Source organism: Gossypium hirsutum, chromosome D11, assembly GCF_007990345.1.
Source record: "Gossypium hirsutum isolate 1008001.06 chromosome D11, Gossypium_hirsutum_v2.1, whole genome shotgun sequence".
Lineage (NCBI taxonomy): Eukaryota > Viridiplantae > Streptophyta > Magnoliopsida > Malvales > Malvaceae > Gossypium > Gossypium hirsutum.
The window spans coordinates 68,837,030-68,851,907 of NC_053447.1; the positions used below are offsets into that span (position 1 = coordinate 68,837,030).

At 33.9% G+C, this 14,878-nt stretch overlaps 3 protein-coding genes across 4 annotated transcripts; 1 reads left to right on the forward strand and 2 right to left on the reverse strand.

Annotated features, from left to right (window-relative positions):
- The first annotated feature begins 1,059 nt into the window (after window positions 1-1,059).
- LOC121203262 (disease resistance protein RPV1) lies at window positions 1,060-6,747 on the forward strand. Of its 2 annotated transcripts, XM_041105030.1 has the most exons (7): window positions 1,061-1,891; window positions 2,180-3,281; window positions 3,378-3,418; window positions 4,085-4,325; window positions 4,469-5,447; window positions 5,517-5,719; window positions 5,810-6,747. In XM_041105030.1, exons 1-7 carry the CDS (start codon window positions 1,404-1,406, stop codon window positions 6,482-6,484), a joined length of 3,729 nt encoding a protein of 1,242 aa, XP_040960964.1. In that variant the 5' UTR covers window positions 1,061-1,403; the 3' UTR covers window positions 6,485-6,747. The 2 variants fall into 2 exon arrangements, with proteins under 2 accessions (XP_040960963.1, XP_040960964.1); XM_041105029.1 differs by having other exon boundaries at window positions 1,060-1,891; window positions 4,469-5,719.
- An 884-nt stretch (window positions 6,748-7,631) lies between these two features.
- On the reverse strand, window positions 7,632-9,279 carry LOC121223292 (chromo domain protein LHP1-like). Its single transcript, XM_041104451.1, has 4 exons — window positions 8,887-9,279; window positions 8,730-8,804; window positions 7,767-7,907; window positions 7,632-7,679 (listed from the first exon to the last, which is right to left on the reverse strand). The coding sequence occupies exons 1-4, from the start codon at window positions 9,277-9,279 to the stop codon at window positions 7,632-7,634; spliced, it is 657 nt and encodes a 218-aa protein (XP_040960385.1).
- Window positions 9,280-11,282: 2,003 nt separating this feature from the next.
- On the reverse strand, window positions 11,283-14,562 carry LOC107963304 (4-hydroxy-tetrahydrodipicolinate reductase 2, chloroplastic). Its single transcript, XM_041105037.1, has 8 exons — window positions 14,359-14,562; window positions 13,419-13,656; window positions 12,977-13,110; window positions 12,810-12,884; window positions 12,276-12,377; window positions 11,974-12,083; window positions 11,789-11,876; window positions 11,283-11,472 (listed from the first exon to the last, which is right to left on the reverse strand). Exons 1-8 carry the CDS (start codon window positions 14,560-14,562, stop codon window positions 11,404-11,406), a joined length of 1,020 nt encoding a protein of 339 aa, XP_040960971.1. The 3' UTR covers window positions 11,283-11,403.
- Window positions 14,563-14,878: the final 316 nt, after the last annotated feature.

The following is a 14,878-nucleotide window of genomic DNA, read 5'->3' on the forward strand; positions in this document are numbered from 1 at the left end:
TCCCCATGCTATACAAAGTTCTTATTGACTTGATCACTCATATTCACATTAGTCCCTCTCATCCTCATTCCCGCTAACTTCTTTATTTTTCCCAAGTAATATAAGGTGTAATAAAAAGTAGATTGAATGACTATGAATTATTTTGGGTTTGACGAACATATTACATAATTGTCATTCTTAAAGTTAGCTTGATGGTGAATCGAAGGTGACAGTCTGGATTTGTTCATATTCTAAGGTTACATTGGTGTTCTCCCCACTTAATATACTAAACAACCTACTGTGTAAAGAGTGCTCAAATTGATGGTCACATGCTTCAAAATTATATTTTAATTATTATTGTCATAATCTTATAATTAAATACGTAAAATACAAACCGACCAACATTTTTAATTATTACCTATAATTAAAGTAGACTCCACTTTGCCAACTCTCACCTTCTTGGAAACAACATCCATCGCTCATCTTTGACCCCTAATTTCCGCCCCTATGCTCCTATACTTACTTTTCTAGTTTCTTTGTGGGTATTGGGCGACCTATTTTCTGATTTTGAACACCAGATTGAGAAATTCTTCTCCTTTCATGCATCCTCATGTTGTCCTTACCTTCAACTTCTTCCTCCATTTCTAAAAAGAAATATGATGTTTTAGAGGTGAAGATACTCGCAACAACTTCACGGATCATCTTTATGATGCTATAACTAATAGAAAAGTCAACAATATTAATTATATGTCTAACTAATAACATTATAAAAATATATGATTAAATTAGGTTAGAAATTAAATCTTAAATTTAGGCATAATATAACTAAAATTGAAATTCTAACATTTTCTTATAATGTAAAAGAAAAAAAATCCTATACATTAAATTAATAAATTGTATTCATACATAAAATATTATGATAGTGAGTAAATATAAGTTATTTTAGTCTGCACCTAATGAACATTTTAAATGCTTCAAATAGAACTTAATCATATAAAAGGCAAAATGTGAGGGACCGAATTTAAAATAATGCATTGTCCTCCAAATACTCCTTTAATTTATAGTTATATAGACAATTATATGATTATGTAAATGAAAGTAAAACACAAACCGTCCAACACTCTACTTATTACTTAGAATTATTGTACGCTCCATTTTGTCAACACCCACCTTCTTGGATTCTTCCTGGGAAGAACATGCATCACCCAATGTCCACACCTACTCGTATTCATTTCGAAAATGAAAAGGTTATAGAGAAATTGCTTAGAAACGTCCTTTATTCTTCCCTGGAATTTTCATCTGTTTTTCTCAATCTTCACTCTCATATACTTATTGTTTCTAGTTCCTTTCTGGCGTATTGAGCGATCAATTTTCTGATTTTGAACACTACATCCACATATATATTATTCTTCTCAAACATCGTCATGTTGCCATTACCTTCAACGTCCTCATCCATTTCTAGAAAGAAATATGATGTTTTCTTGAGTTTTAGAGGTGAAGATACCCGCAACAAGTTTACCGATCATCTCTATGATGCTTTAAGTAGGAGTGGGATCGTCACTTTCAGGGATGATCCAAAGCTGGAGGCCAGCGAAGAGATCGCGCCAGAACTCTTTAAAGCAATTCAGCAATCATGGTGTTCAGTAATCGTTTTTTCACAAACTTATGCCTTTTCAAGTTGGTGCTTGGAGGAGCTTGCTGAGATTGTTAAACAACATAACAACGACAGCCATAAAGTGTTTCCAATTTTTTACGATGTTGATCCATCTGATTTAAGAAAACAAAAAGGGAAAGTGGAAGAAGCCTTTGCCGGACATGAAGAGAGATACAAAGAAGAAAGTGAGAAGATCCAAAGGTGGCGAAATGCTTTAATTCAAGTGGCTGGAATCAAGGGTTGGCATTTAAATAACAGGTAATTCTTTCTTTTCTTCTCTATTTTCTAGTTTTTTGGATATATATATGTATGTATGTATGTATAACTTCTTCTTTTTTTCTAATCCTATGTGTTTAATTGAAAAGTGTCATATTTCAATAAAAGAGCAAATTTTGTCTTCTGGCTCCGCAACAGATCTTGCTTTCTTATTTTTGGTTCTTGTTTGCTCCGAAACTATATTATGTTTCATGATTCATTGAAAAAGAAGTGCACTCGAAACATATCAATAAAATTTTACTCAAAACATTAAAATTTCATTTTTTTTAGGCCTGAATCAAAATTTATTGGAGACATTGTTAAGAAGATATCAGCAAAACTACGTCAGACATATCCAGTTACTCATAGCGACTTGGTTGGTATTAGTGAACGCTTGGAGGATTTGTATTTGAAAATAAACATTGGGGAAGATGATATCCGCGTTATAGGAATTTACGGAATGGGTGGCATCGGTAAAACGACACTCGCAAGAGTTGCTTACACTCAAATGTCACCTTATTTTGAAGGCAAAAGTTTCATTGCTGATATTCGAGAAGTTTCAGACAAATGCGGACTAGTTTCTTTACAGAAACAACTTCTTTCACAGATCTTTCATGGTGAATGCTTCAACTTTTTCAATGTTCATGATGGAAATTACACAATTAGCCATAGGTTGTCTCACAAAAAGGTTCTTGTTGTTCTTGATAATATTGATAACATACAACACCTAAAATGCTTGGTTGGAAGGCGTGATTGGTTCGGATTAGGGAGTAGAATCATTGTAACAACAAGAGACGAACATTTGCTTCGATGTTGCCAAGTTGATGATGTGTATATGCCCACAACACTGAATCCCAAAGATGCGCTTCAACTATTGTATCTCAAAGCTTTCCATAGTGATACAGTGCCGAAAGATGATTTCATTGAACTTTCTAAACATGTTGTAAATTATGCTGGTGGACTCCCTTTGGCTCTTGAAGTTTTTGGTTCCTTTTTGTGCGGTAGAGATGCAACGCAATGGAGAAGTGCGATTAAAAGACTTAAAAGTGATTCTAATAAAGAAATTCTCAATACACTTCGAATCAGTTTTGATGGACTCGAAGAAAGGGATAAGAATATATTTTTAGATATAGCATGCTTCTTCAACTGGGAGAAGAAAGATTTTGTAATGAAAGTATTGGGTGGTTGTGAGTTTTTCTCCGATATTGGAATTGATATTCTAATTGAGAAATCTTTAATAAAAGTCGATGGTGGCAACCAATATTTGTGGATGCATAGCTTGTTGCAAGAAATGGGAAGAAAAATTGTTACAGAAAAATGTGTTGATGAACCTGGAAAACGTTGCAGATTGTGGGAGGAAAAGGACGTCCATCATGTCTTAACAAAAAACACTGTAAGTCATTCAACAAAAGTTACATACTATTTCTTTTCTATCCTACATTATTCACCATTTATTTTTTTTTTATTGTCTATTCTTGATCTTTTTTAGGCTACAGAAATGATTGAAGGCATAATCATCGATAATAAAAGGTAAGAAGACACACAAACTTATATCTATATGTACTGTAAATAATTATTTATTTTAAATATGATAAAAAAACTATAGTAAAACTTTTGACGTTCAATATTTGAATTTTTAATTATAAAATTTATCTAGCAACATATTTACTTTTTCAAAAGAATCAAAAGAGAAATGTATATATTTTATATTTTTGAAATATTAATGGTATTTTTTTTGGTGAAAGTTAATGGTATATATTTAATGTACTAAAAGTGTATATCAACGAATTATATTATAACATGTCATCAAATTTTTTTAATGAAAATTGTTTCATTTTTAATTATGTGTCAGTGTTCGGTTCATTAACTTGTAAATTATGCATTGTTTGCGGACCAAATATAAATCAACATATTAATTCAATTTTTTAGGATTAGGTAGTTTAACATCGGATGTGATTGTTAGATATAAGTATCTCTTTAATATGGGTATATTAAAAAAATTTAAAAATTATTTTTTTCACGTATTTAAAAGGTTCTTAAAGGATCATCTCTTAATACCCATATACCAATATACATTAGATATAAGTATTGGATACGAGCAGTACTTAAAAAACAATATCGATGCAACATTTCTTTTAGATATTGAATGTTTTTGCATATTTTGAAGCTCATTTTTGTTTTGCTCATGGATATTAGGGAATCGAACAAGATGCTCAATTTAAGTGTGGATACCTTCTTGAAGATGAAAAAACTGAGATTGCTCAAAGTGCTTTGCCTTTCAAATTGTGATGATCTCAAATATCTTTCTAATGAACTACGACTTTTAAATTGGACAGGATACCCTTTAAGATACTTGCCTTCAAGCTTTCAACCAGACAACCTTGTTGCACTTCTTTTACCATATAGTCACATTCAACAACTATGGAAGGGAAATAGAGTAAGAATTAACTCATCTTATCCTTGTGTTTTAGCTTATTTTAATATAAATTATTAAACTTTGATTAAGGTAAAAAAAACAAAACAAAAATGAGCATTATTATGTTTTCTCATTTGTTTCTAATTTATTATGGTCTTCAACAGCCCTTGTTTAACTTGAAAATAATGAACCTCAAAGGGTCTCAAAACCTGATCAAGACACCAGACTTCACAACAGCATCAAATCTTGAAGTTTTGATTTTGAAAGGTTGTACCAAATTAGTGGATGTTCATCCAACAATCGGAGTGCTTAAGAGCCTTAAACTTTTGAATTTAAGAGATTGCAGAAGTCTTAGGACTCTTCCAACCAAAATTGGAATGGAATCTCTAGAAACATTAATTCTTTCGGGTTGCTCAAGTCTTATAAGGTTTCCGGAGATTGATGGGAAAATGGAACGTCTAAAAACTCTAGATCTTTCCGGTTGTTATAGAGTGGAAAATTTATCGGAGAATTTGCAGCAAGCAAAGTTTTTGGAAGAGCTCGACTTGAGTGAAACAGCCATAACAGAACCACCATCCTTCATTTTTCAATTTAAAAATCTTAAAGTTCTGTCTTTCAATGGGCGCAAGGGACCATCATATAAGTTACTACCAAAATTTCCTTTTCTTTTCAAGGTAATTCAAGGAAGAAGGACGAATCCCATGGCTCGGATGTTGCCTTTGTTGTCAGGTTTGAGTTCTTTAAGAGAGCTAAAACTAAGGGACTGCAATCTTTGTGAAGGAGATATTCCACCTGATATTTCTGGTCTATCCTGTTTGGAAATACTTGATCTTAGTGGTAACAATTTCATCAGCATACCTGCATCTCTTACTCGACTCTCGAAGCTTGAAATTCTGCGATTGTCAAATTGTAACATGTGCACTTTTGGTGAAGCAGATACTCATAGTGATATTTCTGGTCTATCCTCTTTGAATATACTTAATCTTAGTGATAACAATTTCATCAGCATACCTGCATCTCTTACTCGACTGTCGAATCTCGGAAATCTTATATTGTCAAATTGCAACATTTGCACTTTTGGTGAAGCAGATACTCATGGTGATATTTCTGGTCTATCCTCTTTGAGTTATCTTAATCTTAGTGGTAAGAATTTCACCACCCTTCCTTTGGCTCTTACTCAACTTTCCAGGCTCAAATTGCTTAAATTGTCAGGTTGCAAGATGCTTAAATCGTTGCCTGAGCTACCAACACGTATAGCACTTTTGAAGATAGAAGGTTGTTCTTCACTTGAAGTAGTTGCAAGTCCATCAAAAGTAGTACGCAATTTAGTGGGTGGTGTTGACATTTGTGCCACTAACTGCTTCAAATTGGCTGAGGAAATCAATGCAGTAATGCTGCTGAAAGAACATATTAAGGTCTATTAATCTATTTTTTCTCCCTTACAAAATCTCATACTTGAGAATTTATGGTTTTAGTTACCAAACGACTTGTTTTTTATTTTGCAGGCGGTTCAATGGTTTGATAGAAGTGACTCCTTTAAAATTATAATTCCCGGAAGTGAAATTCCAGAATGGTTTAGCCAACAAAAAAGTGACTCTTCAATTAAGATACCCCTACCTATCAACCAGCTTTGGAAAGATAGTCAATGGATTGGAGTTGCTTGTTGCTGCATTTTTGTCAATAATGATGCTTCAATGCATGACGAGTCTATCGGTTGTGGAGTAAATATCTATTGTAGAAATTCTGAACAAGCCAGCTGTAATGGATCTATTTTTCGAGGTAGAAATTATGAACTGATTAATTGGAGTGGCTGGGGGCTAGACGAACCAATAATGAAAGATCACCTTTTTCTTCGTTATTGGTCGCGTGATAACTTCTATCCTTCCTTGGAGGATGAATATGACGACTGTGAAACCACTAATTTATGGACAACACATTGCTTAGATCCAAAATGCGATGAGCTTGAGGTGTCTTTCAGGGAAAGCAGTGTTAAGGTGAAGAAGTGTGGTGTTAGAATAGTGTATGAGAAAGATTTGGAAGAAATGAAAGAGTTGCAGTGCCATACCACTCAATCTTCTCCAAATTTTGAGCACATCCACCAACACTCTGCACAAAACCATGGATCAGTAGGTAGCACTTCTCACATAAAACGGAAACGTAATATCTATGAGGAAATGTAGGAAGAAGAGCCGTAACCAAAACGGATGCAAAAAATTTTCAATTTTGTAATGGGCCAATCAAGAAAGAAGCATTAACTGTGGTAAACTACTTAACCAACTTTGTCCTATTTCATTTAAACAATTATTCTAGACTTGTTTTGCATATGAGATATGATCCAAAACATTGTAAAAAATTGTATTCATACTCATCATATTCAACATGTACATATCTCAAATGTTGATAACATTGTTTTTTTATACCATTTAAAATTTTAGTCACTTAATTCATTCCTTTTTACATAATCTAAATGTGTATATTTTGATTGGTTTCACCTTTTTTTATTAAAATTTTATTTCCACTATATATATTCACTTACAGCTATATTTTATTTATAGGTTGAAGATGAGGCAAATTAAAACAAAATTGTGAGACAAAAATGGAGACAAAGCAAGTAATGATAAAATGAGAATCCTTTAATAACGATCTATCATAATTTCAACTGAGTTAAAAATCATTTTATTTTTATTAGAGACCAACTTATGTATTCAATTTAATTGGTCAAAATTGTTTTTATACATTTAAAAGATTAAATATAAATCCTTAAAGGTACTTAAATAGATTTAATCCCTTTTAATAAAGTATCATTTAAATTTCATGACTTGAAGTACAAATAATATTATTCCAACACTTCAGTTTGCGTTTTTTTATAAAATATTTATGTTTAGACATTTATTTTTAATATTTATTCAAATATGAATATAAAGTATGCACTGATATTCAATTAGAAAATCTTTTGTGCGTGAGCACTTATTCATATTTTTTTCTTTTAAAAAATTCAATAGATTCATTTATCTCTCCTCGCTGGACCTCCAGCTGGTTTCGCCATTATAATCTGCAAACATTGAATCAACAGCATTACTGACCTTAGTGGAAGAAAATCATGGGAAAATGAAATACAGATGCGATCCTAAGCAACAAATACAGCTTTGCATGAGAACCTAATCCCATCACCAAACTTTTTTAAGTGCTTGGAACTTGAAATGAGAGCTCTTCCTTATCCTGCTCTATCTTCTGCAACTAATGTAAAAGAGTTACAACAATGCATACACAAACAAAACGAATATGGCGGCCTTCAGCTTCATCAATACACTAAATACGCCTAGGTGATCAAGATGGAGGACTATACTTAAGATGGTGCTCATAGAAGCTGATTAACTGCAATGGAAGAAAACAAAACAAAAGAAGTGCAAGAATTGTCAGCTCTTTGAGTCAATTTAATGAAGGAAAAGAATGATCCATTACCAGCAGTGGATTGTTAGCTTGAAGATATTGGTTGTCCACCATAACCTCTTTTCCATCGGACCTGTCAAAATCTGACAAACAAAATTTATCATCGACAACATGAACTTCAAGAAAGTGCAGCATAAATTTGACTCTCAGAGACTCCAACAACAGAATCACATCTAAGATCAAAAAGCTAAAAATTTTAGCATTCTAGCAGTTCATGTCCTAAATTACTTGCTATGTTAGGGGCCACTAGTGATAGCATCATCAATTTCTCGTAAATAAAATCCTCGGGAATGAAATAAAAAACTGTTATTTGAAGGTAAAAAGAATACTCCGAAACCCAAAAAGAAATGTCTAAATCAGGTCATACGTACTCAATCAGCACATAGTGCTTAAGAAGTGTAGGACATTCACCCAAATCGAGAACTAAAGAAAAACATGATGATTTCTAAGAAACTATATCCAAATACATGTGCAAACATGATAGTTACAACAAAAAAAGACTACATAAAATGCCCCAACAACAACCGAAACTCTAAAGAGCGACATGAATGATGAAAGTACATTAAGTGCTAATACATCGCAACATGATAAGTTGATAACTTACGCAAGCAAGAACCAAACTTCAATCCAATAACACCACACACCAATAGCAAAGCAAGATTATTTTGAAGTCAGCTGAACTAAAACTTCAGAAATTTTTTAGAGTAATTAAATTGATTAGGATCTGAAAGGGCGTATATGTTGAAGGCTAGAAGTTTCAGCCTAAAAGGTACTAAGCAATGCATGGATGTAATTTCAAGACATGATACGTCAGCCAATTAAGGTACAAAGGCAAGCAATCGTACATTTTTGCAAGTTATTTGCATTCCATTTACTTCTTATAGAATACGAGAATTAAAAATCATAGCAATGCTCAAAATATAGCTGAAAGATTCATTCGGTTCAAAGGTGATTGAAATAGAGTTTGTAACAAACCTGATTGCCAAGAAGGTTACTGACACATTTGAGTGTTGGCTGATACGGAATCCGAAAATCTACAGGCTTGAGGATCTTGGTTATGACAGGTACACTTAAAGAATTATCAATCGGGGACCTATGACTCGAACTGTCTGCTGCTAAACCAAGATTTTACGATTTCCATCTCTGCATCTGTAATTGCATATCCAACATGGACATTTGTAGCATTTTGAGTCAAATTAGGTCCAGAAGAGGCTGGATCCTGTTTAAACCTCTTAACAGAACCAGACTTCCTCCTTTTAGCTCCCGTGCGACGATCACTCTGAACTGATTTCCCACGGTCAACCTTTGGTAACCCATTTACAGGTCCATCACCTTCAGCAGCTCTGCCTTCTTGAAACCGAATTGCAAGCTTATCTTTATTGCCCCCTTCAGAAGATAATGCACCTTTTAGCTCACTGAGTTTGGTATCATAATCATTTTCATGCTTTGTCTCGTCAATTTTCTTTGAACCGTTAGCAGAATTGTCATCCTTAACTCTTTTAGCTGTCACTGTTATTTGTTTCATTGAAAATACCAAGATGCTGGACGGGATGAGCTCCAGGAATTCCTTTGTTAGGCGAGATTACAAAGACTATTCCATGGCCATGGAAGTGTCCCGGTACATTTGCAAAAATGGATGTGTTAGAAAAGGAGGAAACACTACCATTTTTGGAAACCGAATGGTAGTAGTTTTGTTATTAATTTTGTATTATGCATAAAGTTAGATTTAGTCTATATTCTCTAGATCATTTTTAATCATTATAATTTTTGAATTTTAGTCTTAATACAAACGTTAATAATTAAATCTATTGAATGCTTTTATATAGTAATATGTAAAAATAACAAGCTGACATAATATTACACATGCCATAATATATTTGCCGCATCAAATTTTAAAAATAACAAAATCTATCTTAATAATTTAATTGCTATCATCTAATCTCATGTTCTATGTTCCCTTGAAGTTGAGCACCTTGATCCACTAAATCTTTCCTCTTTGTATACCCTCCTCAAGCACAAGCAAATGGCAACCCCAACTAATATACCCAAACTTGCCACTGGAACCATGATCCAAACCCACAGTTGTTTGCCATTTCCTCCTATATCAGTATCAGAAAACGCCCACGATTTCACACAGTTGAGCTCAGCTTCATTGCTTGTTGAACCAAAGAATCCCATGAAAATCTTCTGCGGAAGATAAGTAGAGAGATCTACAGGCTAAGAAAGCACAAGTGTCTGGTTGTCCCCAATGAAAACTGACAGGTTTCAGCCGTCATAACACAGATGCACCCTTAAATCCTGACCTCCGGCTGAAATGTTTACATCGTAGTTGCTTAAAGAAACTTGCTTGGTTGACTGGATTCTGTTTATATTTAACCCAATATGGTTGCCCTCCATGTCTTGCTCATCACTCTTCCTGGTGTCAAATTCCACCGCAACACTGGCTTGAGAAGAACCATTTGTGTTGGCATTTACCATCCCCAGCCACCATCCTTGGCTGTTGTCCAGTAGGCTGGAGTTGTCATTTATTAAAAAGGCAACGCCTTCGCCACCACGAGAGGTTTGGTTGAGGATATTGAGGACAAACTCGTATTGAAAGAAGCAATGGTGGTGTGGTTGCCTTTCCAAAGCCGAAATGGTTTCTTATAAAGAGCTCGTCCAGACAAATTTTCCATGGAACCTCCATTAACATCTGGAGTAACTTGGATGGCTCCAAGAACTATGTAAGAATTCCTACTCAAGATAAGCTGGCTTTCATCTTCTTTCTGGAAAGTTGAAAAATTGAACTAAAAACAGGTTACTTGAACAAGAAAAACTGCTGGGATTAAAAAATAGGCTAAAAGAGAAGACCCCATGCTAGCTGCAAAATGTGGCTAATCCCATTCATTCAAAGTCCAAAACGGAGTAATGACTTCCCCTGGTTTTCCAAAAATCAGTGCTAAAGTTCCCAGCCTATATATAGTGTTGACAAATTGCCAATTGCTGCAATACTGTATGTATACTCTACGATAATCATATATTTTCAACATATCAATTAATTTTTACTCATAATCACGTAAACATAATTATGACTAAAAAAATACAGACTGTATCCTTGTTCTATGCTGTTTTGCCAGACAGTTCTTTCCCCCCACTTAACATTGCTGTTCCAAGGGGGTAATTTTTTCTTGAATAAGTTAGTTTAAAAATATTCCTAATTTCAACAAAAGAATCAATCTACGCACCTTTCCAATATTATTTATATATTTTGTTTGATTTAAATCTTACACATCATTTAAAGTTATCATGAAATCTTGAAACTTGTTCATTTAATTAGATTGAAATTGAAAACTAGTCATTCGAACACTTTAAAAAGAATAAATTTTAAAATTAATAAAATAATCAAGTTTATTTTATTTTATTTTATTTTATTTTATTAAAATTTATCTTTAAAAAACCATATTTTAATTAACTAATTACTATACTTATTATTTAATTGAATAATATGACTACTCGACTGAATCAGTGAACCTGAAAGCTACAATAATATTTTACCGAACAAAGAACAGCAATGGCTCATACCATTGAAATCAAAATTGCCTTTAAGTCCTCTAGATATCTTGAGCTGTGAAATAATACACTCCAACAACAAAATGCAAAGAAACATCTTTTATCGCATGTTACCTTCTCGCAATACGTCAATCATATTATATATACGCTTGTCTGCCTTGGACTTAACCTGCACTTGAACAATATCCACAATCAAACACACTGATATGAACATAAAACTAAACCAACACCCTAGTCTCGCCATGACATTTGTTATAATCAACATTATGATCCCTAAGTGCTACTCTCCCTACCCTTAAGCAGTAAATACAACCGGATATTGTTAACTTAACCAAACTGCATGCCCAATTTCTCTGAAATTTAAATATAGAGACACTAGTGCCACAAACTTTAAGTTCACAGAAATCGAAGGCAGTAACAGTAAAAACATTCGGTGAAACACTAGGATAGATTCAAACTGGCAAGAGAAATATAAATAACATCACCTTCTTAGCAAGGAAAAGTATAGCATCAACAGTTCCCTCCGCGTATATCGATCTGCCGCAAACATTATGCTGAAACTCAAACGACACTCTGCAGAAGAATTTTCAATCGGAGATCATCAAAAGGTCATTTGATAGTTACATGTTGAACAAGATGTAAGGTACAGGTGAAAAAGTTAAATCAATACGTTTGATCAGGTGATGTTAGATGATACAAATGAAAGGCATGACCAGACAGATGCTCTTCTGGTACTCCCACCATCTCAATCTGCTGCTTGGGATCCCGGAGCATTTGTATCTGAAAAAAGAAAAGGACACAAGTTAGAAGTCCAAAACCTTGAAAGAACCATATAATAAAGGAATTTATGTCATTCCTAAGGGTCAAAATCTCCCAACCTTCTCCTACCCCCGTCCCCAGCCGCTAACCAATAAGAAAAAAGAACTTGATTTCTCTTTCAATTACAATTAAGAATATGTGAGAGCCACACACCTGATCCATGTCAAATGACACCCCCAATTTCTGAAAGCAAGAAATAATAGCCTTAGCAGTACCAGAAGTGTCCAATTTGCCTGCTTGATGGGACTCCATCACCTAATCAAGATTAATGAAGATTAGCAATATGCAACCAATATGACAAAACACTAAAGATGGTGCCCAAGAAAACTTATTATAAATAATATTTAAGAAAAGGAGGCATCCCAAAGGACTATCATATCCGAAGACCAAGATAAGCAACTGTAAACACAAGCCCAAGAAAACTTGTTACAAACAAATTCCCTATGGTATGTAAACACTAATGGATAAATCCATCCACAAATGTAAGATCCAAAAGCTAACTGCTCCAAGTCATGCTATTTCTTCACAATATATCAAACCGGCTTCTTGATATTGCTTCAAACAGTTGTATTTTGCAGCCTCAATTGTTTACAAGTTATAACAGTATTGGTTATACCTAATCAGCCTAATTTGAAACATTGTTTTTTCAAGCACTTTCAAAACAAATAACCTTATTTAAAGAAGTACCTGTAGGGAATATCCAGAGAAGGCTCCAGGAAACTGCTCAGCCATGATTTCCATCGCTGCAAGAAATGCAACGACCTAAAAAAACCATCAGTACTAAGCAACCAAAAGAGAAAATCTATGATTCCAACAGTTAAAATAGTATTTCAATTGACTAAAGGTTAGATGACCTGTTTCCCCATTTGTGGCGAGATCACAGCATAAACCTTAGACTCTTCAACAGTCTTATAGAGTTGATCCCTGTCTCCACCAGTGGTGCCCATAACAAAAGGTTCTCCAACTTTGCCATAGAGCTCAGCATTATCTATATTTATCAAACACCCCAATAACATAAACAATTTAAAAAGGTAATTAATAGAGAGATCAAATCATAACATCGGACTTGAATAGCATGCATAAATTTATTTAACAAGTCGTAACTTTTTTAATGATAAGCTGAGAAGAAAGTAATTCAATCATAGTATAGAATATCACCACAAAATATCGCTTCAAATTTTGGAGACATTATTCCACACACTATCGAAATGCTTCTCACTCAAGTTCATTTTAGTTCTTTTTTCATCAAATATGAAATATGATTTAGTTTTAAATGCATGTTCCTGAATAGGTTACCATTAATTGTGGCAGGCACGGTGTAGTCTACCACAATCAGGTTTGGATACTCCTGAAAGACAGAAGCAAGGATGCTTTCTCTATCAGACGGACCATGCACAAGAATCTTTTTCCCGCACGCTTCAACAGTCTGTCCAGACTTCTTCTCTGCATCAAAAGACACAGGAACAACGTAAAGGCCAGCAGAATCTGCTGCTTGGATAACAGACTTTCCCATTTTTCCAGTACAACCATTTACCTGCAGCAGGAAAAGGAACAGCAGGCAATGGGGTGAATGTTAAACAATATTATCTGTTAACCTATCTTCTCATACCATTTAGCAAGAGTAACAAGGTAAAATTCAGAAGAGCAACCAAGCTGAGAAAGTAAAGACATAGAAACAATAAATGACAATTATCATAGATCAAAAGCTTGATAATATATGTGGGATCAAACCATAATACATACTTGCAATAATACTCACCGCCAATTAATATGGCATTTTAGTTATGCTTGGTTAAATCCTACTCTTAAGGAGAAATTCTTTCACTCATAATAATCAGAATCCAAAAAAATAGCTATTAGAATAGCCAGAACAAACTGAAATAACTTTCAGTAATCCCCAGTCCATTCCCCATAGCAAATGCTCATATTAACACAGCTAAGCAAAGTAGATGATCTAATCTTGTCCACCCCCAAAGTTGCTATCCATCTACATGTCAAGTCACCAAACCCCAAATCCGTGTGACAAAGATGTTAAAAGTTAAAGTTCTGTTGGTAAAATACACACAAAATCAAAATGCCCATATAGAAAAAGACTCTTCCTTTGCCATTGATCGATTTAAAGCTTTACTCACTTATGATCAAACACAGTGGCAACATACACCACATAGAGATAAATCCAACTGAAAATTTCAACTTTTTTTTTTCTCCTTTTAACAGAGAAAAGAAAAACGGGTACCATGATTGGGATGGCAATGTCTGGAGAATTAGATCTCAGGTCATGTTCAACAGTTCCAATCGACGTAGACAAGGATAATGCGATAGGAACCAAGCGAAATGTTATTTTCTTTGGAACAACACCTTGTCTTGTCTTGCTTCTGGACAAGAAAGGTAGCTTCTCGGACCGAAGTACGTTGGAAGAGGCCTTAAGGAGGGAAGCCATTTTTGAACTGTGAAAATGAAGGGAAAAAAGGAAAATGAAGATGGTTTGATTAGATAAAAAGTAAGAGCCATTATTTGTGCTTATATTATCATCATCATTTTGTTATACAAGTTAATATTGTGTTTATTCATACCATTTTATGTTGAGTTAATTTTATTTAATATGGTTTTAAAATAAACAAAATTTCGTGTTTAGATTTGAGAAAGTTGTAACCTAACTTACTGGGTTTCGACTTTCGCAATAAATCTAAATACATGAATCTTTTCAAACTTAAGTTTTAAATGATCTCGGGAATAAAAAAGATCATGTCCTAACT